The sequence below is a fragment of the Dermacentor andersoni genome, chromosome 1 (assembly GCF_023375885.2).
Source record: "Dermacentor andersoni chromosome 1, qqDerAnde1_hic_scaffold, whole genome shotgun sequence".
Classification (NCBI taxonomy): domain Eukaryota; kingdom Metazoa; phylum Arthropoda; class Arachnida; order Ixodida; family Ixodidae; genus Dermacentor; species Dermacentor andersoni.
In genome coordinates, this window is record NC_092814.1 from 246466916 (window position 1) to 246493692 (window position 26777).

At 47.4% G+C, this 26777-nt stretch overlaps 1 protein-coding gene across 5 annotated transcripts in view; it reads right to left on the reverse strand.

The window, feature by feature from the left end:
• LOC126547914 (tachykinin-like peptides receptor 99D) overlaps positions 1–26777 on the reverse strand; it is a 915613-nt gene that overhangs the window by 44521 nt on the left and 844315 nt on the right. For all 5 annotated transcript variants that reach the window (XM_072284127.1, XM_055063611.2, XM_055063614.1 and 2 more), the window contains one exon: positions 24014–25543. In XM_072284127.1, coding sequence (XP_072140228.1) covers positions 24014–24435 — 422 coding nt within the window. In that variant the 5' untranslated portion in view covers positions 24436–25543. The remainder of the gene's footprint in view (positions 1–24013; positions 25544–26777) is intronic.

The following is a 26777-nucleotide window of genomic DNA, read 5'->3' on the forward strand; positions in this document are numbered from 1 at the left end:
GACGAGATTACCGCCGACCAGAGTATTCTTTTGATGTTGATAGCAGCTTCGGTAACAAGCAACTCGCTGGACATTCGCAGTTAGTGCTTCCGCTTTGTAGCTTTGTTTTTACTCATCTATTCGGAAGGTTGGAGCTGTGGTGGTAGCGCTGCAGAGGATAAGGCGCACATATTGTAATTGCATGCATTGCTTGCAATTGAGTTCAGCCAGAAGAACCCCCCCCCCCCCCCCCCCTCTCATATATATATATAGTGATTCACAGGATCCGGCACAGCAATAGTTCAAAGAATGAGAAATAGTCCTGTTAGTTTTCCTACGCGCTTCTATTCTTTGAATTAGATATATATCCACAGACTGCGCGAAGATGTTACCTGTTCAATGGCATCCTGTACAGGATTGCGCACGAGCCCCGGGCCTCGGAGACCGACAACAGCGAGAGGCACAACACTGTGCCCCTGGGAATCTGCTAAGGACCAATGACCCTTTTATCGTCTTCAGAATAGCCGTGAGGCTCCGCGCAAGAACTATTGGTATACACAGGCACTCTTCCGAAAAAACAGAAAAAAGAAATGTTCACGAAGGGCGATGTTAATTAGCCACTTCTGCGAGCCCGGGAGCCAATAGCACAGATCATTACGCGACCAGCGCTGTCCACGCAGCCGGTTTTGGTCGTGGGCTCCGCGCCCTGAGCAGGCGCGCGCCTCATTAACAAAGCGCTGCGCACCCAATATTAATTGTCTTCTGCCATACCTCCCGAGACAAATTGACCGCGAATCGCCGGTATTCAGGCGCGATGGCAGATGGGGTGCCCGCGGAAATGGCGCGATATTAAATTTTCGATTTATGCGCCCGCACTAATCGATCACGCCATGCCCTCGAAACGTCGTGGCCTACTTTAGGAACTTTGCCTCGTAGGCCTGGCCACGGAAGGCTTTTCTCAGGGCTCATATGAGCCTAACACCTGAGCGCAGACATGCGTGTTTGATGCATGATCCTTACAGAACGTAAACTGATCATGATCAAGTCTCCGTCTCGAGCGGCTTCATATTAAAATGCGCTAATCTAGTAAGACATATCAAACTGGCTTCCAACAGGTTGTGACTAGTATCAGTGCATATTGTTTGCTGTAATTTGTTTGCTGGCGAGGTTCAGCAAAAAAAAAAAAAGTACAAGGGCACGACCTAGATGGGCACATCGATTTTCGCAGATTTAGCAGCAATAGTGGTTACATGGTAAGTTATTGAGTGGACAGCGCTCGTCTATCTCCGCCTATGTGTGGGTGTGTCTTCGTACTTGAAGCGTCATGTATGTAACAGCGGGTGAGGTTATAGCAGTACAGAATACATACAGCCACAGATACATTTATTATGATAAAAAAAATTTCTGGTCTCACCCCATCCGCCTGTGCAAAGTAACTAACCGGACACTACTTGTGGTTAACCTGTCTGCCTATAACCTATCGTTCTTTTTTTTTTCTCTCTCTCTCTATTATGATGGAAAAACTGAGAGGTCAGCTTTCTCATCATAAATCAAAGTTCTGACCAGCTATGCTCAGCATTCGGGAAGGGGAATGAGAATAAAAAGAGATAGTGAGAAAAGTGTTGATGACGAGTAAGCAGTGATACAACAGGTTGTGTCGGTGTGCGTTGCAAAGTAAACAGGGCCAGAATTCACGATGCATTTCGTTGATAAGAACTGCTTGTCATTGGTCGTACGCACTTGGTAATGATATGCTTGCAATCGCAATTGGCTAGCAGCCCTTCTTACGAACCACTATACTATAAACGAAAGAAGGAACCGAAAGGCTCGATTTTGTAAATAAGTTTCTGTTTCAGTTTATTGACTGAAGAAAATGGCAGTGAAAGTGGATGAAAAGATAAATTGTGACCGGTGGGAGCCGAACTCACAACCTCCGCATTACGCGTGCGTTGCACTACCAATTGCGCTACGGCGACGGCTATCAATCCGTCCACTAACTTGAATATTTACGTTTACCAGATCTAGCCCTGGGAGTGTTAGCAAGCGCCACTCAGATCCATGGTGGGCGGGTGTAAAGCATCTCCTTTTGCCCGATGACGACACGTAACGCGTGATCTGAGGAGAGTAGGCACGCGGCTAATTTGAAAAGTCTTCCACGCATTTTGCCACCGTTCATACGCGACGCGTAAAAGGGCCATGCAACACTTCTTATCGAAGTCGTAAAAGGCCTTTGACATGGAAGGGCGCTACCTAAGAAATAGTTTCCACCAAAAGGTACTTCAATGCGTTCAGTGGAAACGGAGTTACCGGCAATCAACACTGGTCCTTCATTCCCTCGCGGTGCTCCCGCTCCTTCTTCCACGAAGTTATATCTGCGGAGGCTACGGTGGAGGGGGACGGCGCCCGCAAGTCACTGCTGCCTAATAACGGTCGGATGCATGTGCGTGGGCGCTGCTAAATAAACTGCCCAATGAATGTCACTGCTGTGCCCAGTTCAAGTTTAGTTTTGGTTGGCAACGCAGACGGCCACTACTTCCGGCTTTGGCGCCGACTACAGGCTAAACTCTCGGACTGTCCCTCGACTTACGGTTCAGTTTACATGCTGCAACGGCGAGCAATGTCGTTCTATCTGTGGCGTTAACCCGTTAAACGTCTTCAAAGTAAACCAAAGAAATTAGGTAAGGTATTCCCCGTGGCCGACGTAGGGCTTTCACCGTGGCAAGTTCGTGTTGTTTAAGCGACGACCCGTTTTATGACTGTAGCTATATAGCGCGTGATGCCGGACATGGCTTCGACCAATACGCCGGCGCACCACTGCGCAAGGCAACGCGGAAAAGCAGCGCTCGTCAGGCACCACTACCGACAGTTTGTGCACATCTGGGTATCCTGCGCAGTCGGTGGCACAAAAGTGTCCGCCACAAATATAAATCTCGTCCCGCTGCTTGGACGCTGGTTGTTCGATGCACTTTGACAAGGCTTGCCGAAACTGCGCATCTTGCGGTAACCGGCGCAGTGCATTTGTTATCGCTGTCGCTGCCTTTGCAGCGAAGAACTGCATAGTGGCGTTGCAGTTTGCCGTTCATATTGAACAAACAGTATTGGACGCGCGTTTACCACAACTTCCACAAATCCGAGCACTGCAAACACCGCGTTTACGCTGCCCTTCTATACTTGCGTCCTACCCGCCGTGGTTGCTCAGTGGCTATGGTGTTAGGCTGCTGAGCATGAGGTCGCGGGATCGAATCCCGGCCACGGCGGCCGCATTTCGATGGGGGCGAAATGCGAAAACACCCGTGTACTTAGATTTAGGTGCACGTTAAAGAACTTCAGGTAGTCGAAATTTCCGGAGTCCTCCAGTACGGCGTGCCTCGTAATCAGAAAGTGGTTTTGGCACGTAAAACCCCATAATTTAATTTTTTATACTTGCGCTCAAGTAAGTTTGTGCGTGCACAAATTCGCCACACAAGGAAAAAGACGCACAGAAGCACTCAGACGCGCACTGTGGTACCTACAGCAAAACTTCAGCGGCGCCGCGATCTTGCGCTGCGGAAAAGCCGGTGCAACACAAGCACACGATCGACCACCATATACTGAAAGATCAAAACTGAATTTCTTTCGAACGCTGTAGTACATCGTATCTTTAAATACGTGAATTATCATGAGTGTTGTTACCATTGCATACACCTTTGCGGCCGTTCATACAGTTATTATTGATCGTGACGTTTTCACACATCCAGCAAATAGCAGTATGAGAGTGCCATTGCGTCATCATGTGCAGTTTAGATGGCGGGGGTTTGACGAAACCGCAGAAGAGCATGGCCCATCTTTACAGCTACTTACGTCCTCCACTGCATGGAAGTGCACGCGTAACATTTGGCTCAAGTGTTCACCGAAGCATTGCATCGCGTGTAGTATGGTTTATTTACCATGTTCTGAAAGGGTTACAGGGTCCCTTTAGTGCGTTGAAGCAACGAAAGCGTTGAATATAATGCACTCTTCTATATTAGCAGGTCTGCGTATTTTTGAGGTACCTATTAGGCTACTATACTTGGTGTTCCAGCTAATATGCACCAAGTAAAGAAGGAATTCAATAGTTGCATATATTGAACAATTAACGAACTATTTAGTTGTTATATTTACTGCAGACGTTTCAATACTAGGTGCCAGAACATACACAAAGAAATCATCAATTTCAATTGTAGCCTGAGCGCTATACTTTCTGTGACTCTTTTTTCTTGTTACACGCTCGCCCGGAAGTCTACGGCTATGTCTCAATCACGACGTCATTTCTATTTGAAGTCGAGAGTATGGTGAAATCTCGACTGGTGAGAAAAGAACATGGCGAAAAAGGAAACAGACGGCGAACAAGGGGAAAAATATGTTTAAAACTCTACGTTTCGGCCCTCTCGAGGGTGCATTGTTCACAATCTACTGAACCAGATTGCGAACAAGGCTTCCACGTGGGAGCCGGACCATCAAGTTTTAATATTTTTTTTTCGCCTTGGTCGGCATGCGTTCTGTTTTTCGCCTCCGTTTCTATTTTGGGCCCCGCCATTCAGGACACTGTGGTCTCCTTGCCTACTCGTGGTGAAGCAAAGAGCTAACCGGAGCAACAACTCAATGAGATAAAAATGTAAAATAAGAAACAATAGAAACACACACAGACAGAGGTACGCGTTGGGAATGATTTTTTTACCCTGCCCAACAGGCTTGCCGCTCCCGCGGTGCTAATATCTAAGACTGTGATAACTATACGCGTGCCCACCTCCCGCATCTTCCGTGCCGCAGATGCTCCGTATCGAAAGGGACGAAAGGCAACAAGAAAAATACTGCAACTTACAGCGGAGAGACGGAAACTAATGCCGTGTGCACATGCACTACTGTGACGTTCCTCATATGAGTGTTGGTTGTCCACGCGGAAATCCTATTGCTCCGACGCTGCCCTGCTCTCGCAGATGTGCGTTCGTGCAACTGTTACCAGCGCGAAACTAACTGCAGTCACAAAGCCGTCCTGCAGCGTTTCTCCGATTCATAATTCCTCTCAAGTCTCCCGTGTTTTCTGAAGCACCGCCTGTATACAGTCGACGCGCTTCCGCGGGCGGGAGAAGGATTTCGCGTTAGGCTTTTACAAATCCGCCGCACCGCAACCGCCTTGCGGCTGAGCTGTTAAATCGCGAAAAGTCGGGGCCATTTGAACTTTAAAAAAAAATTCTGTTTACTAGTCCCGCAGGCGTCAAACTAATTCAAATCTCCGATATTCGTTTTTGTTTTTTAGCTGGGCAGAGCAGTAATGTCGTAGAGAACCGAGTTTGAAAACTTCACGTTCAGCACACACATTAAGTTTCATTATCCGGATAAGAGAAATCCCGAGATAGAATTTGGCACAGACAAAGACGAACTGAAATTCTTAATTTCAATATAAAGAGCTCATAATAATAGCTAAAATTGGTCAAGTCTAACGCTGTATTTTAATGCTCAAAGTGCACATTTTCAGTGATTTTCGTAGGCAAACTAAACGAGTTATAGAGACAAGATTTAGGATAGAGGGATTCGATGAACTGAGGCCAATATTTGTAAAATTGCAAGCACGTGGAGAAATTATTATTGCCCCAATCACTACTGAAATACATACGACACCCTTAACATCCTTGAGGAATTTCTGCGTGGATAGGTTTTCGAGCGCGGGATGCGAAGGTGCACCGTTGTCCGAGTAGCAGCTTTTTGTAGTCTCGCACGTACCTGCGGTCGTGTCACAAGTCCAGAGACACATGTCGCTTGCGCATACTGATGCTTTGATTGCTGTTGGCACATGTTCAGCGAGGCAATGCAATGAATGCGAGTTTAACAGGGTGGGGCATAGTACTCTGCCGTGAGCAACGCCCGAGCAGGTGCAGTGCGGTGTGCTTGGACTATATTCGGTACAAACAAAGAACAGATCAGTGCATAAATGTACAATGGTGGCGTTCACTTACAAGCCAATGACACCCTACGCCGCCTCTATCAACGGGCAGACTATTTCCTATGCAATGACTCACATATTTGGTATAATCATTAATAGGGACCTCCCTTGGAGCCATCGCCTGACCTACATGGAACATCGCTTCAAAGCCACTTCCCAGCTGTTCTAGTTTTAGAGTGGAAAAAACGAGCAAATCTTTCTGGGCTTTTCGAGATAAAGTTTGCCCGTACTATCTGAGAATTGCAGGACAAATGTTCGTGCCCTGCAGGCTATCGAAGATCTGCAGGCTCTGACAGTTAGTCTTGGTTTACCGAGATGCGAATCACCAGCGGCCACTACTGCCATCTCCCGGGCCACTGAATAGAAGCAAGCAATGCCACGGACGGGCTGAAAGTGCAGATTAGAAATCTTTCCTCCCTACTTTCACAAAGGTCGCAGACATCATTTTGTGGTACATTTTCTGATTATTGCAACAGCCTTCCATTAGGCTTCCTCTTCGCTACTAAACCACCGATTCCTCCTCGGTGTCTTGTTCAACCAGCAGTGCAATTTCCCTGAACTAAGAATGAAGAAAAAAAGCTGAACTGTCATCTTCAGCTCTCAAACAACTTTCTTTGCTCCTTTTGCACGAGAGGTACATCGACCATGTCCAAGTTTATGCTAATGGGTCAGCGACTCTCCAGGGTTCGCCCGCAGCCAACATTTTTCCAACGAGAATCACCCCCGTGAGATTCAAGACGTGTCACTCAACTATAATGACGGCAGCGGAACTTGCAAATCTTCGCGCTACATTTCGTCTCATGAGCCATAAGCAACTTCGAATATGATCAATATTCAGCAACTTAAAGGCAGCAGTGCATGCAGTCTTTACTGCAGTACTGTCACACGGACCACAGGAACTACTGGTGTTCGAGATTTAAGAATTCGTACTTATCTCGGCTGAGAAGATGCATCACGTCACATTTCAGTGGCTTCCAAGCAATTCCGGCGTCATAAGTAGCGAGCACGCCGATGAAGCTGCTCGGTCAGCTTTTGAGCAAAATACACAGGAACAGATATCATTGTCAAGGTCAGACAAACAGATTTGCGTAGTTGCTGTTACGGCTGCCACCAGTTGGTACGGGGACGGCGTTCGGTGAACATCAACAGCGTCTGCTTGGAGCTCGAACCAGATTGACCATAGGAGAGGGTCCGGCAGAGAAGACGAGATGGTGTAAAAACAAATAACAGAAGTTTAATACATCGTTACGGGTGAGCAGTGCACTCCAAGAGAAAAAGTACAATAACGTTCAGCGTGCGTGCACCTGCACGCATGGGCAGAGATCTCCATTTGGCGTCTCGCTGGCATTCTTATACCCTACACCATCCGGACACCCTCATTCTGTCTTGCTCCCTGGTAGAAAGCCTTGTCAGCATACTGGTCAGCCCACACAGAGGAATACGGAGAAAAACCACTCCTTGGCGTAGAGGTGGTGAGCGTAGGTCACGTCGGGTCAACAAACTGGTAAACCTACACAGAGGAATTCGGAGAAACCAATTCCCTCGCGTAGAGGTGGTGGACGAAGGACAGTGGAAAGTAGGGTTTACACTGGTGCATAATCTCGTCGCACCACCCGACGGACAAGTGTTTTCACGTTGACGAGCGTGACGATTAGGCACGTCACGCCTCAGGCGCTTGGCATCCGTTCCATTCATTGCCGCACAAAGTGAACCGTAACATTGCACGAGACAGCACACTCTCCGTGTAGAACACACCAAGTTTTTAAAACAACCGACTGCACCATTCATCTAGACTCTTGGCTCCGTTTTCGCATCCCATGTAAATTCTGCCGACGCAAGGCTACCATGCATTGTCACCTATGCCTAGGAGATATGTTCACGAAGTCGCTTGCCTTTCGGCATTTAAATCACCAACAACGGTGCATATGTGATGACTACGCTACTGAGGAGACCCGTAAACACGTGCTGTGTGGCTGCCCTCGATGCAGCCTAGAGAGATGATCGCTCGCGACTGCATAAGCTTGCGTTGATCACAAACCATTGTTAGAACAAACCATTTTTGGAATGCCAACTTCACAAGCAATCGCAGCAGAGGGCGACGAAGGCACCGCTACAATCCTTAAGGACAACAAACCTGCACAAGCAGCTTTAGCCTAGTCATGGCATACAAGATGCGAAAAGTTACGATTAAACGACAAAACAGCAATGAGCTTCCTCACAACTAAGCTCGTTCAGAGAAGGCCAGTGCCTATATTTAGCCTTAATTAGCGTTGATTGGGCTGCACGTGTTTGTGTGCTATGATCGTGTGCGTTGATCACGTATGCGCGCTTTGTATCTGTCGCTATATTTATCTTATCTCTGTGCCTCCCCCTTCCCTCAGTCATAATGATAATCATCATATGCCTATTTTTATGTGCACTGCAGGACGAAGGCCTCTCCCAGCGACTTCCAATTAGCCTTGTCTTGCGCTAGCTGATTCCCAGTAGCGCCTGCAAATTTCCGAGTTTCATCACCCCATCTAGTTTTCTGCCGTCTTCGACGGCGTTTGCCTTCCCTTGGCACCCATTATGTAACACTGGTGGTCCACCTATTGTCTGCCCTACTAATTACATGACCTGTCCAGCTCCATTTTCCTCCTAATGTGCACCATAATATCGGCTATCCCTATATTTGCTCTCTTATTCACAAGCCTTTCTTCCTGTTTCTTAACGTTACGCCTAGTATTTTTCGTTCCATCGCTCTTTGCGCGATCCTTAATTTGTTTCCGAGCTTCTTTGTTAATCTCCAGGTTTCTGCCCCATATGTTAGCACTGGTAGAATGCAATGATTGTACACGTTTCTCTTCAATGACCGTGGCAATATCGCAGTCAGCATTTGGTAATGCCTGTCATTTGCACTCTCAACCCATTTTTATTCTTCAGTAAATTTCCTTCTCATGATCAGGGCCCCCTGTGAGCAATTAAATAAACGAACTCCGGTAGAGTCTAGAGGCTGACTGGAGATCAGGAATTCTTGTTCCCTTGCCACACCATTAAACATTAGTTTTGTCTTCTGCATATTAATCTTCAATCCCACTCTTACATTTTCTCGGTTAAGGTCCTTCATCAATTGTTGTACTTGATCCCTAGTGTTACCCGCCGTGGTTGCTCAGTGGCTGTGGTGTTGGGCTGCTGAGCACGTGGTCGCGGGATCGAATACCGGCCACGGCGGCCGCATTTCGATGGGGGTGAAATGCAAAAACACCTGTGTACTTAGATTTAGGTGCACGTTAAAGAACTCCAGGTGGTCGAAATTTCCGGAGCCCTCCACTACGGCGTGCCTCATAATCAGAAAGTGGTTTTGGCACGTAAAACCCCATAATTTAATTTAATCCCTAGTGTTGCTGAACAGGACAATGTCATCTGCAAACTGAAGGTTGTTGAGATATTCGCTGTTTATCCTCACTCCTTAGCCTTCCCAGTCTAATAGCTTGTATACTTGGTCTAAGCATGCAGTGAATAGCATTGGAGAGATCGCACGTGTCTCGTTGCCTAGATTCTTTCCTGACAGGTAATTTTCTACTTTTCTTGTGGAGAAGCAAAGTAGCTGTAGAATCTTTGTAGATATTTCCAAAGATACTGACATACGCCTCCTGTTCTCCTTGATTACGCAATCCATTCATGACTGCTGGTATCTCTACTGAATCAAATGCCTTTTCATTATCTATGAAAGCCGTATAGAAAGGTTGATTTTGCTCCGCAGATTTCTCAATTACCTGATTGATGACATGGACGTGATTCATTGTAGAATATTTCTTCCTGAATCCAGCTTGTTTTCTTGGTTTATCGAAGTGAAGTGCTGCTGTGATTCTATTGGAAACTATTTTGGTGAATATTTTATACAATACTGAAAGAAAGCTAATGGGCCTATATTTCATCAATTCTTTAACGTCTGCCTTCTTACGGATTAGTACAATGTTGGCATTCTTCCAGCGCTCTGGTACACGAAGTCGTTAGGCATTGCGTATAAAGGGCAATAAAGCTTTTCAAGCATAATGTATCCTCTATCTCTGATTAAATCAACTGTCATTCCATGTTCTCCTGCCGCTTTTCCCTGGGACATGTCTTGCAAGGCCTTTCTAACTTTCTTGTTATAGAAGAAACCTCTGTATCTTCTTCATTACTACTTCCAACGAAGCTTGCGTGGTTGCTCTGGGTACTGTACAGGTCAGTATAGAAATTTTCTGCCCCTTTTACTACATCATCGAAATATATGATGACGTTAACCTGCTTATCTTTCACTGCATACATCTTGCCCTGTCCTGTGTCAAGTCTTCTTCACACTAATTTCATGCTGCGGCCATATCATACTGCTTCCTCAATCTTTCCGACATTATAATTTAGAATATCGCTTACTTTCTTCTTGTTGATAGCCTTTGACAACTCAGCAAATTCTATACGGTAGGCAGCAAACTGAATTTTGTGATGGTTAACCTCTCTGCCTTTATCCTTTATTCATTGGCTCTTCTCTCCTACTGCGCAAAGCAGTTAACAGCACGACAACGGCGACACAATGACAACAACGAGAACTACTGCTGTACGACGACAATGGTGATTTGACAACGATGATGGCAAGGCAATACTGACTATGACGACACCTCGAGGATGGCGAAGACGTCAATGGCAACGATAACTGCGTGATTGCTGTAATATGACGACTACGATGACACGATGATGGAGAAGCATGACGACACATTTGTAAACTTATTTGGGGGAGCGCTAAACAGCGGGACAAGACATATAAGTATAACAATGCGCCAACAAGTTCAATTTTCAACGCTTCTGACGATGCTTCATTGATTGACGTCTAAAACAGCGAAATATTAGTGAGAGGAATGCTGAGAAAACTGCTGCGCTGAAAGCTACTCAACGGACGACCGAGCGCTCTTCACTAGGCGAAGTGACTGCGTGCTTTTTAGCAGTTAATAGCGACCACGTCGACTACTACATGTCTCTACTCTTTTGATAATTTAATCATCTACTCATAATTTTTTTTTGTATGCCAAGTCTTTATCGACGCATCTTTTTTAGCTCGTCCCATGCTGATGATTTAAAGAGCCCACTCACACCGTTATGCCAAAGCATTACGCTCAACCTAATTTATCTGGGAGATTACTAATTTCGGCAGCAAATGACACAGACACCTCTGGCCGAAGGGAAGGGCGGTGTTTTTCAATGCAGTTTTGAGTGAAACAGACATCCTCAGCGTTCCTTTCACAAAGACAGCTCTTCGCGGTCTTAGACGCCAGTCAACGACGTGATTTCGCCCATCGTAGCGTCGTCAATGTGCCACCGCAGTTGTCGATGTCGTGCCATCGTCATCGCTGTGCCATCGTCACACAAGCATCATCATCCTGTAGTCGTCGTCTTCATCGACGTAATAGTTGATGTCTGTGTTTCTGGAGGCATAAAAATAAAGTAATAAAATTTTCCGGTTTCATGTGCCAATATTCCAATCTGAACCAGGATATGATTATGAGGCAGGCCGTAGCAAGGGACTGCGGATTAATTTTGACCACCTGAGATTCTTTACCGTGCATCTAGATCTAAGTACACGAGCGTTTTTGCATTTTGATCTCATTGAAGCGCGGCCACCGCGTCCGGAATCGATCCCGCGACGCCGTGCTTAGCAGTGCAACGTCTTAGCTACTAAGCTACTACGGCGGGTTTCCGCAGACATCAGCTGTAGACTACAGAGTCAACAGATCAACAACATTGCATGCATGTAGTAATTGCGAAAGGCATTACAAGGAACTTAGAAGCTAGCAATTGTAGTACACATTATATTGACCAAAAACTATTCACCCTCTTCATTCTATCATCTCTGCCTGTCGTTTACTTCCCCCAGCCCTCCCCCGACACCTCTCTGGTTACCACCGTTCAGGTGTCAGCAGCTTCAGCGGGGCAAGTACAGTGCGGCGAGCAGGAATGTTTTTCTTTGTCGTTTCCATTTCCCCCTCCCTCTAGATTAACTTGTTAGAAATCTACTATCAACATAAATTCAAACACGGTGAAGTAGAGAACGACTACAACGCGTCGTTTCGTTTCCAAGTTTGCTTGCGTTTGTAAGCGTGGTTTAATTGAGACTGAAAAAACGTACATTTGGGGCTACACCTTGATTGGAAGCCAGCTTCAGAGTGATTTAACGTTGCACTCCTACGCATTATAGTTTATTTCCAAGGGGAACTTGAAATAGACAGGTTTTAAATACATCCACAATCTGAGAACACCAATAAGGAGAATTACGCATAAGAGGCGTGCTGATCAGTTTTCTTTTCCTTCGTGTTTCATTTACGCTGGTTGGTGTAGACTGCAGCCATGAACATGGATAATTCTCCAGCTTGCGTTTGAATAAAACGAGGGACGACAATTATGCCTATGACGGAAGAATGAAGTCGTCTTCTTTCCTTTCATATTGTCTTGGCGAGGTGCACGTTTTTAAGTTTTCTTGTGCTCTGGTCAACGACAGTATAATTAGTTATCCCGAAACAAAATGCCCAACTTTTACAGTCTGACACCGCATCATCGATGTCTATGGCCGTTTAACTCTCTGGAATTGTATAAGTTTAATAAAAACGGCATGCTGTATAATCAACAAACACATACAGGATGGCCGTAATCTGCTTCTTTTTATTTTTGACTCTAACGTTGTCACGCAGATGGACATCAACAAAAAGAAGCGAGAATTTGTAGCGCACAAGGCCAACGCAGCGTAGTGCAACTGCTTCTGCCACCATCAAAAAAAAAAAAAAATTGTAAAAAATAAGAGAAGGAGGGGTGGCCGCAAGCCGAAAGTGCTTACGCTGACTCAGTGTATATAGAACAGGTGGGTAATATCTTGTGGCGGGAGACCGCATCACCCGGTGGTCGGCAGGCCATACATTAAACCGTTTCGGCATTACAGAACTCTTGCTACGGCAGATGTATTTCTTTTCTACGTACGCAGCTACTGCTTCCTTTTATTTATTTATCTACTCATTTATTATTAAAAAATTTGAGCTCTGCAGAAATTATTCGAGCCTTGTCCACGCCATAGCTTTTGTCAAGCGAATGCAAAGTCATAGGCACATCTTTGGATCATACATCGTCCTCGGTTTCGAGACGCGGACCCACGACAGTGAGATAGGGGGAAGGGGGTGGTTACGTCTCGCATCAGGTGACTTCTCTTGATCTATCAATAATAACAAATGGCAGGATTTAACGTCCCAAAGCTCCACTGTGGCCTTTGTTGGGAGATCGTAGTGAAAAGCATGGGATTAATTTTGATCACTCGCATAGTGTTCCTTAAGCTGCTTGAACCTAAGAGAGCGAATATTTGTTTTTTCCTTTGCTGCCATAGAAACGCGGACGTCATGACCAGGGGGAAAACCCGAGACCGCACGTTAATCAGCAGCAAGCCAATGTCAACGAACGATAGCGCTTCGCGACAGTCGGAAACGCTCACGTGAATATATGCCGTACAACATAACATGTCTCCAAGCGAAGCTTTTACCTACTATCCCAGTTTTTCCTCTCCTTCTATGCCGTCTTGCAAGGTCGACTCAAGAAACTGAGATATATATTGAATGGAATTTTCACCGACAAAGTAGTGCCAGTGAGCGCGCCTCTACTCCACTTAATAAAACAATAAATATCGACATAATATTTTTAATATAAAGACCGCTTGTGAGAACTTCCGAAGAACACATTTCTCTTAATAAAATTGCGCATGATATTAAACGGCTTCCTTGATTTTCTTACGCTTTCTATATTTGGGGTACCCCATTATTGCGCAGCTGGCTGTCTGCTGCTGGCTATGTGCCCATTATTTCTTAGCCAGTCCTCCAGAGAGACGCTATTATTTTTCTTTCCTCTGCTTATCTATTGTTGCTCCTTTCCCCCTCCCCAAGTGTAGGGTAGCCAATGGTGCGCGTCCTTGGTTAACATATTTACCGTTCCATTTTCTCTCTCTGTCTTCGGAGTGGGCATCGGACACAGCGACACCGCGGCTACAGAATCCTTTAAACGCACCTACACAATGTACGCGTACTGTTTCTCGCCCACACTTCTAGTGCCTCTCCTCCACATGCTTCCGTCGACGAGCGCTACCTCTGCCCTCGTGACATCGCTGCGTCGACGACTCACGGGGAGCATCCTCCACATTTGACGTTTCCATTTCGGCATATATCTTCCGAACGGTGCCGTGTAAAAACGTAATCATTGCACGAGGTTCTATGGGATGAAGATAAACGCGCTTGTACACATCGCATTTAGTTGGACACAATTTAACTAAACACTTCGCTGAAGCGTCGCTCCACGTAGATTCCAACGTGTGCGTTAAATCTGCGTAATTTTGTTAACCTTCAAAATCAAACGAAACAAGCAAGTGAAAAACAGGAAACATGTCCTTTCTTGTCATTTTGCTAAGTGGTCGCAATACACTGAAATTAGTCCGTTAAGGGCGCTTAGCGGCGCCCTTGGACATGCAATAAATATGAACGATACAGTACTATACGCCCGTTGAATACGTCGCCAAGCTCGGCGATGCGGCGCGCTGCCGACACTTCAAGAGAAAGAACAATGTGATGCAGACGGGAGGCAATCACCTATAGCCACGCACTTACTTGTAGTTTAGGTGACCCAGATGACAGATGCTGTTGGTTCAGCCGGGCGAACGAGACGCAAGGCGTCAACGCGGAAACCTCTATACGCGCGCCATCGGCCTGTTAAATTAAAATTAAATTATAGCGTTTTACGTGCCAAAACCACCATCCGATTATGAAGCACGCCGTAGTGGGGAACTCCGGAAATTTGGACCACCTGGGGTTCTTTAACGTGCACCTAAATCTAAGTACACGGGTGTTTTCGCATTACGCCCCCATCGAAATGCGGCCGCCGTGGCCGGGATTCGATAACGCGACCTCGTGCTTAGCAGCCCAACACCGTAGCCATTAAGCAACCACAGCGGGTGTGATCGGCCTGTGGTCAGCGCGCAAAGCACTCTTTCCAGCCTACAAACTCAGCCGCAGTGAGTGTACGAGAAAAAGAAGATGAGGAGGAAATAACTTTATTGTGTGCCCTGCGAGTTGGTGGGGAGGGCCAAAGGCCCCGCCTAGGTGACGGCCAGGAGTTTTTGGGTCCTGGCGGCATCCTCGGCCCGCTGGACGGCCCATAGTTGATCCTCGAGGGCGGGGCTGAGCAGCGCGGCTTCCCAGCGCGTGCGAAGGCTGCTGCTAGAGGCCGCGTTTTCTTTATTGTTATTTATCCCTCGGCATTCCCATAATATATGCTCCAGAGTGGCTCTGGATTCACATGTTTTGCATTTATCCGTAGGATATAGATCCGGATATATGATGTGCGAGAGCGCATGATTCGGACACGTCCTAGTTTGTAACTGCCGCCATGCGACAGACTGCTTTTTTGTCAATTTTGCGTGAGGTAGCGGGAATATGCGCCTCTGTAACCTATAATGTTTCGTAATGTCATTATATGTGGTCATTCTGTCCTCCCATTCCCACTCATTTACCGCACCGTCACGTCCGGAGGGTGTCGGGGCATCACTTGCGACTGCGGTTCAGTCCGTAAGCCCTCGAGCCGCGTCGTGTGCCACCTCGTTGTTGCCGTCCTCCGCGAGGGTGTGAGCGGGTGTCCAGGTGATGTATATCTTTCTTTTGTAATTTTGGCCTCCTGCAAGAAGAATGAGTAGTGCCTCCAGGGAGATTCGGCCGTTGGCAAAGTTTCTTATTGCCGTCTGAGAGTCGCTGACTATCACGGTTGCGTTAGTCTGAGCTACTGCGAGCGCTATGGCTACGTCTTCAGCTATCTCGTTACTTGTGGTGCGTATCGTCGCGCACGTCTTGCACCGTTTCTCCCTATCGATTACGGCTGCCGTAAACCCCCGTCTGCGACCGTGTCGAGCCGCGTCTACGAACACTGCGTCCTTGTCGCTGCCGAATTTCTTCTGTATTTGTTTCGCTCTGTTCTCTCTTCTGTCCTTATTGTGTTCTGGGTGCATGTTCTTTGGTATGGGAGGTATTACCAATCTTTCCTTCGTCTCTCTCGGAATGTCCACCTTGACACCATACTGTGAGTGGTAACCTATGTCTAATCTCTCTAGGATGTGTCTGCCTGCTTTAGTCTTAGAGAGGCGTTCATATTGTGCCGTACATTGCGCTTCAATGAGCTCGTCTATCGTGTTGTGTAGGCCTAATTGCAGCAACTTGTCCGTGCTGGTGCTGATCGGTAGTCGTATGGCTAGTTTGTATACTTTCCGAATGAGGCATTCTAGTTTGATCTTTTCCGCGACCTGCCATTTTAAGTACGGCGCTACGTATACTATTCTACTTATTACGAAGGCCTGTATTAACCTGATCGTGTTTTCCTCTTTCATCCCGCTATGTTTATTTGTTATCCTTCTGATTAGCCTCATGATTTGCGTTAAAGTTCTCTCCAGTCTTCTGAGGGTTTCTCCGTTGTTGCCCTTGGCTTCGATGAGGAGCCCCAATACCCTGATCCTATCGACCTTGGGTATGGGTTTCCCATCGGCCGTCTTTAACTGTATCTCCTCTCTATGGGTGAGCTCTTCCCTGTAGTTGCCTAGTTTGCGACCTCTGCAAGTCGGTCTGTACAGTAACAGCTCCGATTTCTCTGCCGAGCATGTTAGCCCTGTCCCCTCTAGATATTTTTCGATTGTTTCGACCGCTGTTTGAAGCGTTTGTTCTATCTGCCCGTCACTTCCGTTTCTCACCCATAGGGTGATATCGTCAGCGTATAAGGTATGATTTAGACCCTCGATTTCTTGTAGCTTGGCTGGCAGCCCGATTAGCGCCAGGTTGAATAGCATCGGTGATAAGACCGAGCCCTGTGGCGTACCTGCGCTGCCTATCTCGATATCCTCCGAAACTAGGTGCGCTATCGTGATCTTTGCCTTTCTACCCGTTAGAAAACTCTTACATAATCGTACGTGCGCTTTCCCAGTCCCAGTTCGCCTACTCTATCTAGTATCGTTGCATGTGTTACGTTATCGAAGGCCTTTTTTAGGTCCAACCCGAGAATTGCCTTTGTCGATCTGCCCGAATCGTCTATGATCTGATGTTTTAGTTGTAACGAAGCGTCCTGCGCTGAGAGGTTTCTCCTGAATCCTATCATCGTGGGCGGGAGCGCGTCGCAGTCTTCGAGGTAGATGGTTATCCTCGCTAGGACCACGTGCTCCATTAGTTTCCCCACGCAAGAAGTGAGAGATATGGGTCTCAAGTTCTCAATTTGCAGTCGCTTGCCCGGTTTAGGTATTAACACGATTTGTGCCATCTTCCATTGCTGCGGAATCTGCCCTGCCTCCCAGCATTCGTTAATATATTCGGTTAACTTAGCTATAGACTCATCGTCCAAGTTCCTTAGCGTTTTATTCATTACACCGTCTAGTCCGGGTGCCGACTTGATATTGAGTTTCTGCAGAGCTGCCCTGACCTCTGACTCGCCGATTTTGCTGTCTAATTCGTCATTTACCTGCCCTGTGTTGTCAGGGTGTATGACGGGTAGCGCTTGCGAGATGTATCTTTTCTCGATTTCCTTGAAGAAGTCCTGCTCTGTCCCTCGGTACGTTTGTATTAGCCGATTTATATTTTGCCTATATGCCGACTTTGTCCCGTCCGGGTCTAACAAATATCGAAGGATGTTCCACGTTTTTGCCATTCCTATTTGACTGTCCATGTTGTTGCATTCTTCCTCCCACTGTTGTTTGCATAGCTACTGGGCGTACTTTTCTATCTTCCTGTTCAATTTGGCTATCTTTCTACGAAGCGTCCGGTTGTGTTTTTGTTTTTTCCATCTCCGTTGCAACCCTGCCTTAGCTTCCCACATGTGTAGAAGCTTACTGTCTACGTTCTCTAAATGCGCCTCCGGCGGGACTGTTTTCGTAGCTGCCGCCACATCTCCCTTTAGTTTTTCGGTCCATTCCTCAATATCTTGTGTCATGTCGTCGGCCTCCTCCCTTATTTTCCTGAATTTGTCCCAGTCGACAATCTTAAGTGGTCTACCCTTTGTCTTGCGCGGTCCTGCCCTTACCGTTATTTCTAGTACATTGTGATCGTGCCCAAAGTCGTGTTGCGTATTTGTCCACTGCGTGTCCCGTATGTTCTTGGTGAATGTTAAATCTGGCGTAGTATCCGCGCAAACGCTGGTACCTATTCTCGTGGGAACCGATGGGTCGGTCACGAGGGTGAGGCCTTCCTGTTGCGCGCCTAGTCATAGGTTCCTGCCTTTGTGAGTTTCGATTTTGTAACCCCATGCCGCGTGTTGGGCGTTAAAATCACCTCCGATCACTTACGCTCGGTTGTCCGCTATGGCTAGGGTTATTTTAAAGAGCGATCGAAATTTATGGTGTCTGCACTTTGGACTGTTATAAATATTTAATACAAAGAGACTGTCCTTCGTTTTCCGCATGGGTATGAGTTCTAAAAGAATGTGATCGATTGACCTAACTTCTGTGGAGTGTTGAACGACTGAGTGATTTCGCTTTACCAACGTTGTTAGCGCCTTCGTCTCCCCTTCGGCAGTACCAAAGGACTTGTAACCCGACAATTTTGCCAGCCCATTTGTTTCCTGCATCATTATAATATCCGGGTTTTCTTTGTCTTTAAGGCGTTGTTGCAAAATGTATCGTTTTCGATCGTATCCTCTACAATTCCATTGCCAAATCGTGTATCTAATTCGTCTGTCTATGGCGGCGTTACAGGTTCTCCAATCCCTCGGTGGGTACGGGGGGCCTAGTGTACGGCTTAATGGCCGTCATAACCGCCCCCCCCCCCCCCCCCCCTACTTGTTTGCGGTCCCCATATTGCTGGTTTGGCGTCGAAGTCAGCCATCATTTGTTGCACTTGCTGTAGTATCGCCTTTCCTAGCGCCTCTATCTTTGCCTCTATCTTTGCCTCAAGCCTCACTTCCAGTTCTAGTTTAGTTTCAAATTTTGTTTCGTTCTGTTTGCTGCTGGTTTCGATTTTCTGTTGAAATTCCTCCTGTCTTCCTTGGAGCGTCGTGGCTGGCTTAGGTTTCTTTACTCCGGTTTCAATCGGAGCGTTCTCGGTTTTACGTTTAATGGCGGTGAGGGCTGCGTCCTCTTCCATTGCTGTCTCTTTTTCCTCCCTTATAACTCGCGAGGTTTCCTTGTTGCGTGGCACTTTCCCGCTCCTCAAACGGTCGTTCTCTTGCCTGAGTTTTTTAATTTCATCCATAAACGCAACATTGCTCTGCCTGATTTGCGCCAATTCTTTCTCTAGCGTCTTAACTCTGTTGAAAAGCAGCCTCTGCCTCCGCACGCGCCCCAGAAGCCGCGTCCGCCCAGCTCACCTGTAAGGGTCCCGCGGCGCCGTTGACGTTGATCTTTCCTTTTGGGCTCTGAGATCCTCCTCCCCCCTGTGCTCTGGGAGATTCGGTATTACTGGTCATGGGTCTGGATGTCGATCTGGACCGCCGCGATTTCGATCTGGTTCTGTTCGACGTCGAGCGGCCCCTTTCCCTTGCCTGGAGCTTGGGGAAATCTTCTAGTCCAGATCCGTCCCTTGTCCGATGTTCCGACCGCTGTCTCCAATCTTCCCGTCCTGGCCTATACAGTCTTTTAGCTTCCCTTTCGTGGTACATCGCTTCTTCTTCCTCTCGTCTGACTCGCTCCCAGCGGCGCCTTTTTACCAAGTACGGTAACTTGTATCTGGCATTACATCGGCGATCCGCCGTATGGTGGTCTTTGCCGCAGAGCTGGCACTTCGCTTCGCACTCGTGGTCCTGTGGCGGGTTCTCCATGCCGCAGCCTCTGCATATCCTGCTGTTCGGGTTCGGCCAGACATCGGCTCTGTGTCCGAGGCATCCGCACTGGTAGCATATGTCTATTTGCTTCCGGTATAGTGAGCACTTGACCAGTGCCCTTCCGTATCTCACGTCGTTTGGGACGTGATGCCCGCCGAAAAGGATGATGACGTTCGTGGTGTTTCCCATCCTTTTGGCCATGAGGACCGTCGGATTCCTTGGTGTTACAAGCATCACCACTATTTCTCTAGGAGACACCTCTTGCGTTACTCCTCTTATCACTCCCTTAGATGTATCCTCCGGAGCCGACTCGTACGCGTTGGCTTCGAACTCCTTGTCTCCCATCCTCAGTCGAGTGATAGTCCTGTATCTTTCGGCGCGCTCCTCCGATGGCGTGCTGATCACTAGAATGTTCTGTTTGTAGTTGGCACACACCGTGTCATCTTCCGATTCCTTCCAGGGGATTGCCGCGGCGTTGGCGACGCAGCATTCCAGGAGATTGATCTCATAGTCGGTGACCTTGAAACTGTCACGTGGGCGCACTATTATCTTGTACTCCGCCTTCGGCAAACTGGGCATCCTGCTTGCCGCCATGATTTGTCTTGCTTTTTGTCCCTTGTTCCACCTATTATTGAATGCGTTCTCGCTGGAGAAGCGCGCTGCCTGATCCTTGGTTCCGTGAGATTTTGTCCGTTCATTGGCACATCCTCCTCTCTTCACAACACGCCAACCTGCTTCGTCCTCATACTCTTCTCTCGTTATATCATCCCCTTCGACGCTCACCGCTGCCATCTTGCAGCTCTAACCCGAAAAGAGGCGGGGCTCCAGCCACCGGGGCTCCAGCCACCAGCTTCGTTGGGTCAGGCTTAGCGGCGGTGTCGGCGTGGCGCTCTAAAGTGGTCGATGGGCCGAAAATAAACGGTCCACCTACTTGAGAATGATATCAGGGTGGTCCGTGGAACTTGCACTTCCTTCTCGATAATAAGGCGTCGGTGAATTCTTCGAATGTATGCCGAGAATCATTCAAAATCTGCGGAGCCGACGCGACACACATCCGCACTTTGCGTCTTCCTCTTCTTCCCCCCCAAAAAGAAGAAGAAGAAGAAGAAGAAGAAGAAGGAAAAAACAAAACAAACGAGAGCAGGACGAGGTAGAGGGCGAGGGCTTGGACTCCTACCGCAATAACTGCTGCCTCAGGCTGCTCGTCGAAGTGTTCGTGTCGCGCGGATGGCGCGTGGCCACTTTTCGCAGGAAGCCGATATTGGATGCTCGACGGCTAGGAAACGTGTTTGCCCAGTTACTGGAGGAACCCGGCGTGGGCCTTGCCCTAGTCAGCAACAGGCTAGGCTGCAGAGGCGGCGTTTCCCGTTCTTCACCCGTCGCTGTATAGGAGGGCATGCCGCGATGCGCTGGTCTATGCTACCGCGTGGAGGCGCACGCTGTTGACGGCGAAGCATCGCGAGGAGTTGAACTGAGGCGGTTCTTGATAGCCTCCACCACATCGTGTGTGCCCGCGGTCGCTTTCGTTTTCCTCGCTTAGTTCTTTATGCCATTGTGGTTGTAACGTCTCCCCTGCTGTGTTTCTAATGTCTTGCTGAAACGGCATGTAAAGATATTCCGCCTCGGTGACAACAGGTCACTGCGACGGCCGAAAATGAGGTAAAAACAAATAAAGAAACAAAAAATAAAAGCTAACTAACTAACTAACTAACTAACTAACTAACTAACTAACTAACTAACTAACTAACTAACTAACTAACTAACTAACTAACTAACTAACTAACTAACCAGCTAAAAACAAATTAACTAACAAACTAACTAAATAAATAAATACTACTGATAGGTTTCCTGATCCACGCGCTTTAAATGACAAGCGTTATCGCACGAACGTTCATAAAGAAATATTGCCTGCTCGTTGCTTACGACATAGGTAATTTATAATTTATCTCACTCAATTATTTTAGTTCTCCGCATCTGTCCCGCCTTCGTTAGTCTTACATTAACTGAAGGACGACTTGCGGCATTCAGGTACTGTTTTACCACGTTGAAAATTTACATTTTATTATCTGTACAGGCGCTGTCAGTTTTAACTCGAACAACTCTAATGATTTAATTCTAACAAATGGAAGTTGTAAGGAGCAAACGCCGAATACTTTTTGAAGAAATACGCTTTAAGCAAGCTGTATAAAGGCACCCGAACCACACATCTCCAGCACCATTAGCAGGGGAAACGAAAAGGCACGGACGAGAACCGGCGTATTCAGCATGGTATGGCCGATGGCACGAAAAGGCACTTAAGGTATGCTGGGGTTAAGTATGACGGAAGCTGTACACTTCTTACACAGATGAGTTCATGATAAGTCATACGCCATGCATATAAGATTGCCATCAAGACGCCCTAGCTTGAATATTAACGGTGAGGCGATCAGACCTTGACCATCGTGCTTGCGGCCACATTAACAATGAAGTCCATGGCACCGATTCTTCCACAGCAGAGGCGTTGGTAATTGCATAGTATCAACGCCTCTTGATGACTGACGAGTACGTGGCTCCCGTGCGAAGGGATTGCTCGAGTCCGAACACTTTTAAAATTTTTTTTCCGTTTCTTTCTTTCTTGCTTTCTTTTGTACAAAAGACAAAAATAATTTGCTCTGTATTGGTAATGTGCTCCTTATACAATACTTAAAAATTCGACTTTTATCGTGAAGGAAAGCAAGGTAAACAAGGAAAGACGCAAGAACGAAAGTTAAGGTCTCGCATTAGCTCTCCGTGACGTCATAGATATTGACGGCGTCTGCCCGGGTCTAGTTAAGTTAATATTAGTAAAGATGGACTGCAATTGTATTATAATACAGCCAAAGTCTGAAATTGATAAGTTTGAATATAGTTCACCAAGCCACAACGACCCAAATAGGGAAAAAAATGGGGCACTGTCCGTGGTGGTGGCGAGTAAACTTTTATTTCATTCGCCATATGGCAATGCTGGAGATATATGAGGCGGCCTGATGACGACGGGATAACGACGACGGTGTAACGGAAAGGATGGACGGACACAGCAAACCCGGTTTCAAGCTGGCGCCGTCGCTGACTTGGTAGACAGTGAGCATCTGGTAACTAATGAGGCCCGCTTCCGCCGCACGGGTTATGACGAAAAAAGGAGAATGATCGCCACCCTTTCAATATCAAGACTGCGACGGTGCCCGAGGCCGGTGATCGAAAAAATGCTGGCTACTTGTCGCTTCCTATGAGCATCGAATAACTTGTCACCACAGAGTCATTGGGGCCGAATTGGTGGCCAACTGGTTGGGGCTGCAATTCAGCTGGATAACGTCGCGCAGAACTGTTTCACAACAAATCTGGTCGCACTATAGCTTTGTGCAGATGTAACGTCACCGATTGGACCTGATCAACTTTTGACCAACAACCGGGGGCTAATGGCGAAAAGGCGTCGAATAAGAAGGAACTATTTTTTCTTTTTTCAGTCAAATCATGCATAATCAGTGTGTACACGTCATATCAAATTGGGAGCTATCGCGGTTTTTGTGACGTGCCGTGACAGACAGGTGAAGTGGGGGTGGTCCAAAAAAGTTTTTGACCAATCGCGGAGGGCTGATTACAGAATTGCAATAGAAAAGTTTGGAATATTTTTACGTTATAGCGCCCACAGTCTTCTCTTTTCGATGGTGCGCAACCCAAAAACCATCATCACCCAGATATGTCATAACAGCTACACGATCATCACCACAATAACAAAGACCGATAAATCTTTGCAAGGAAAGCAACTGGCAGTTGCAATAATGCGCGCTGGGCTGTTGTGATCATCCGTGAGCACCTGTTGAGAGAACTAGGAGAAAGACGTTATTTACTCCCTGGGTGCGAGAATCCAACTAACTCGTTTTTAAAGCATCAAACAAAGCGTGGAACGTTGAAAAAGAAAGGATAGATATATAAAATATGGAGAAATTATTTTTCGGAAATATCTTACTAGAATTTGTTTCGCGCCTTACAGGAGCACGTACATCACTGCCGTAAAATATCGTCCTTGAAACAATCATAGATTCCAAACACCTGTCTGTACGACATTAAATATTCAGAGCAGAAAGCAACTCGTGAAAAATAACTGCATGATAAGAAGAACGTGTACGCGTCGATCCGATGAATAAACAGAGGCTCCAAATGGGCCTCTGTTCATTCATTCACACCGAATATATTCGAAAGTATAGTTCTGATCTCGAGCAGAGTGAAAGATACCTGACTCACCTGTCAATGCAGATGGCCATTAGGGTGAACACGCTGGCTGCCACAGACACAATGGCAATGAAGTTGGAGACCTTGCAGTAGGCTGTTCCGAACGGCCAGTCCCCGTTTAGCATGTAGATAAAGTTGAAAATGACGTTCAATGTTGACACCATCGTGTCTGCTAAGCTCAAATTGACAATGAAGTAGTTTGTGACCGTGCGCATACGTTTGTGCGCCAGCACTATCCAGATAACGATCAGGTTGCCTCCTGTGGCCACGAGAACCATGCTCCCGAAGAGCAAAGTCCAGGCCGCCTGGCCCCACCATGGCAATATGTACATGTTCTCAGTCATGATGTCTTCCGAGCTGAGGTTGACGAGAGACACGCCTTCAGCTCCCGTGCCATTGCTGCCGAAGACACTGTCGTTGAGATACAGATCCATGGCTAGGGCATACCGGGATCTCGACTCTTGTGCAAGTGACTTTGAGCGAGCAGCGCGCTCCTTCGTAATACAGTGTGTATGGGAAGAGGCGACCTGCCAAAAGCGTTACTGGACGTGTTTCAAACAAAATCCGCCCGACAATCACTTGTGTGATGCTCAGCACGCATACATGCCGCAGTGAATTTTACGATACAGCCGTTACTTAAATATGAAATGGCTTCGCAGCGAGTTACAAACTAACCGAACAAGCTACCCTGCCTTTGTCCAGGTCGATCTACAGAGACAATTAAAATAAAGCGCGAACAAAAAGCCGAAACGTTAGGGTTTCTTGGCTCTGTTTTCTTGTATCACATTCAGGTGCTCCCGTATTTCGCGGCCATCTTAAGTGGGCCTTCGACAATACTGCAGCAGGGCGAGATAAGTTACACACTACGCACAAGTAGATGGCGGACGGCGGAGAGGAGACCACAAGAAGAGTGACGCTGAAAACGTTTGCTCCCAGTCAGCACGTCGTCAGTCCCTCATGCAAAGCATCTCGAGGAAGCCCTTCTATGTAGACCTAAGAACAAAGTAAATAGTTCGCTTCGGACACGACACGACGAAGACAGGCGGCTAGTCCTGCGCACAAGCCGGCGGTCCCGGAGTGCTGGCGGCGATTGACAGCTTGTCAGGTCGTGACCTCATTTTGGCTGGTGTCCCAATCCGGTACCAGAGGAAGTGCGGAACCGCGCTGTTGTCGCAGCCTCTGCGGTCGCGTCAGACCGTGTCGACACCGGTCGCACAAATGCCCCGCGACGCCCGTGCGAGCCGCTGCTTGGGCGGCGCTTGGGGCCGACTGCGATCTTGGGCGACGGGAAGCGGGCAATAATCTGGCAGCTTCACGGCTTCCGGTCGGTCCCCTCCGCGGCCCTATTAATTCGACGCCGGGCTGCAATCTGGGCGCCGTTGTGTCGCACTCGCTCGGGCTCCCACTTCCTCGGCCGCTGAGTCAAGCAAGTCACGCCGACCGCAGAGGAGTGATGCCGGATGGGGCCCCGCTATCAGTCTGGGTCAAGGCTCGCTGCGAAGCCTCGGGTCTGCGGCTCGGGCCGGGTACATGACGCAGTGCCTGCAAAGAGATGCACGTAGATGTCAGGTCACTGAACGCATACCTGCGACGCTCATGCGGCTTTGTTTTACCTGAAGGTCTCAAATGAATGTTCTCGCATTAGGAAAAGCCTCAATGGATATTGACCTTAATACTTTCCATGGGGGACTACATCACGAATGCACAACAGCAAGAATCAAGAAGTTGAGGAGGAGGAGGAGGAGGAGGATGCTGTTGGCTGCACGTGGATCTAGCCTTGCGGGAAGTGACGGCAATTGCTCCGCCCCGGATGTTCGCAAGCTTTATTCGCATTCACACTCTGTGTTCTTATAACACGACCGGTAGGCAGTACATTGGTGGTTCTGAATTATAGGTTGAGGACTATAATGCGACAACTATAAAATATATTATTTCTGTACTGCGGTGGTGGTTGCAGTGATGTTTTGTGTTATCAAGAATACTAGGCTTTGCGAAGGTTGCTGCCAGTATTTGGTCCGCCTTTTCTTCAATATGCTCTCCATACAGTCGCTCATGCGCAGCTAGACCGTACACTACGAACGTCTAATGCAAGCCGAGAAGCCTACTGCCATAACTGCAATATGATAGACGTTCTCTCTCCAATTATCTTCTAGTTTAATGAAAAAAATGAAGGGTAAGCAATAAATAAAAAAAAAATTATGAGGTTTTACGTGCCAAACAACTTTCGGAATATGAGGCAAGCCGTAATGGGGAACTCCGGAAATTTGGACCCCCTGGGGTTCTTTACCTTGCACCTAACTCTAAGTAAACGGGTGTTTTCGCACCTCGCCCCCATAGAAATGCGGCCGCCATGGCCGGGATTGGATCCCGAGACCTCGTCCTTAACAGCCAAACACCATAGCCACTAAGCAACCACAGCTGGCAAATGGCGGGTAAGCCCTGGTCTAGGTGCATAAATACAGAATGATGCAGCTAGAAAATATTTTTGCTGCTAATTTGAAAAAGTGAAGAAGAAATCAGCGTTTGTACTTAGTATACTTGTGCACTAACTGGATCCCTGATGACTGAAAATAACGAACAATTTAAATGAAAAGTAACTTGTAAGCAGACGCTTGATTTTTGTATGTGAGTCATTTCTGGGTCATACAGTCTACGCTTGTTGTTTCGCAGTAGACACATAAAGGCCGGGATACATGGAGTGTTTTTCTCGACCAATTTCGCACAGCAGAAAACGCCGCGGCGGCGTGACGGCCAACTTCCGCTGGCTGGGGACACA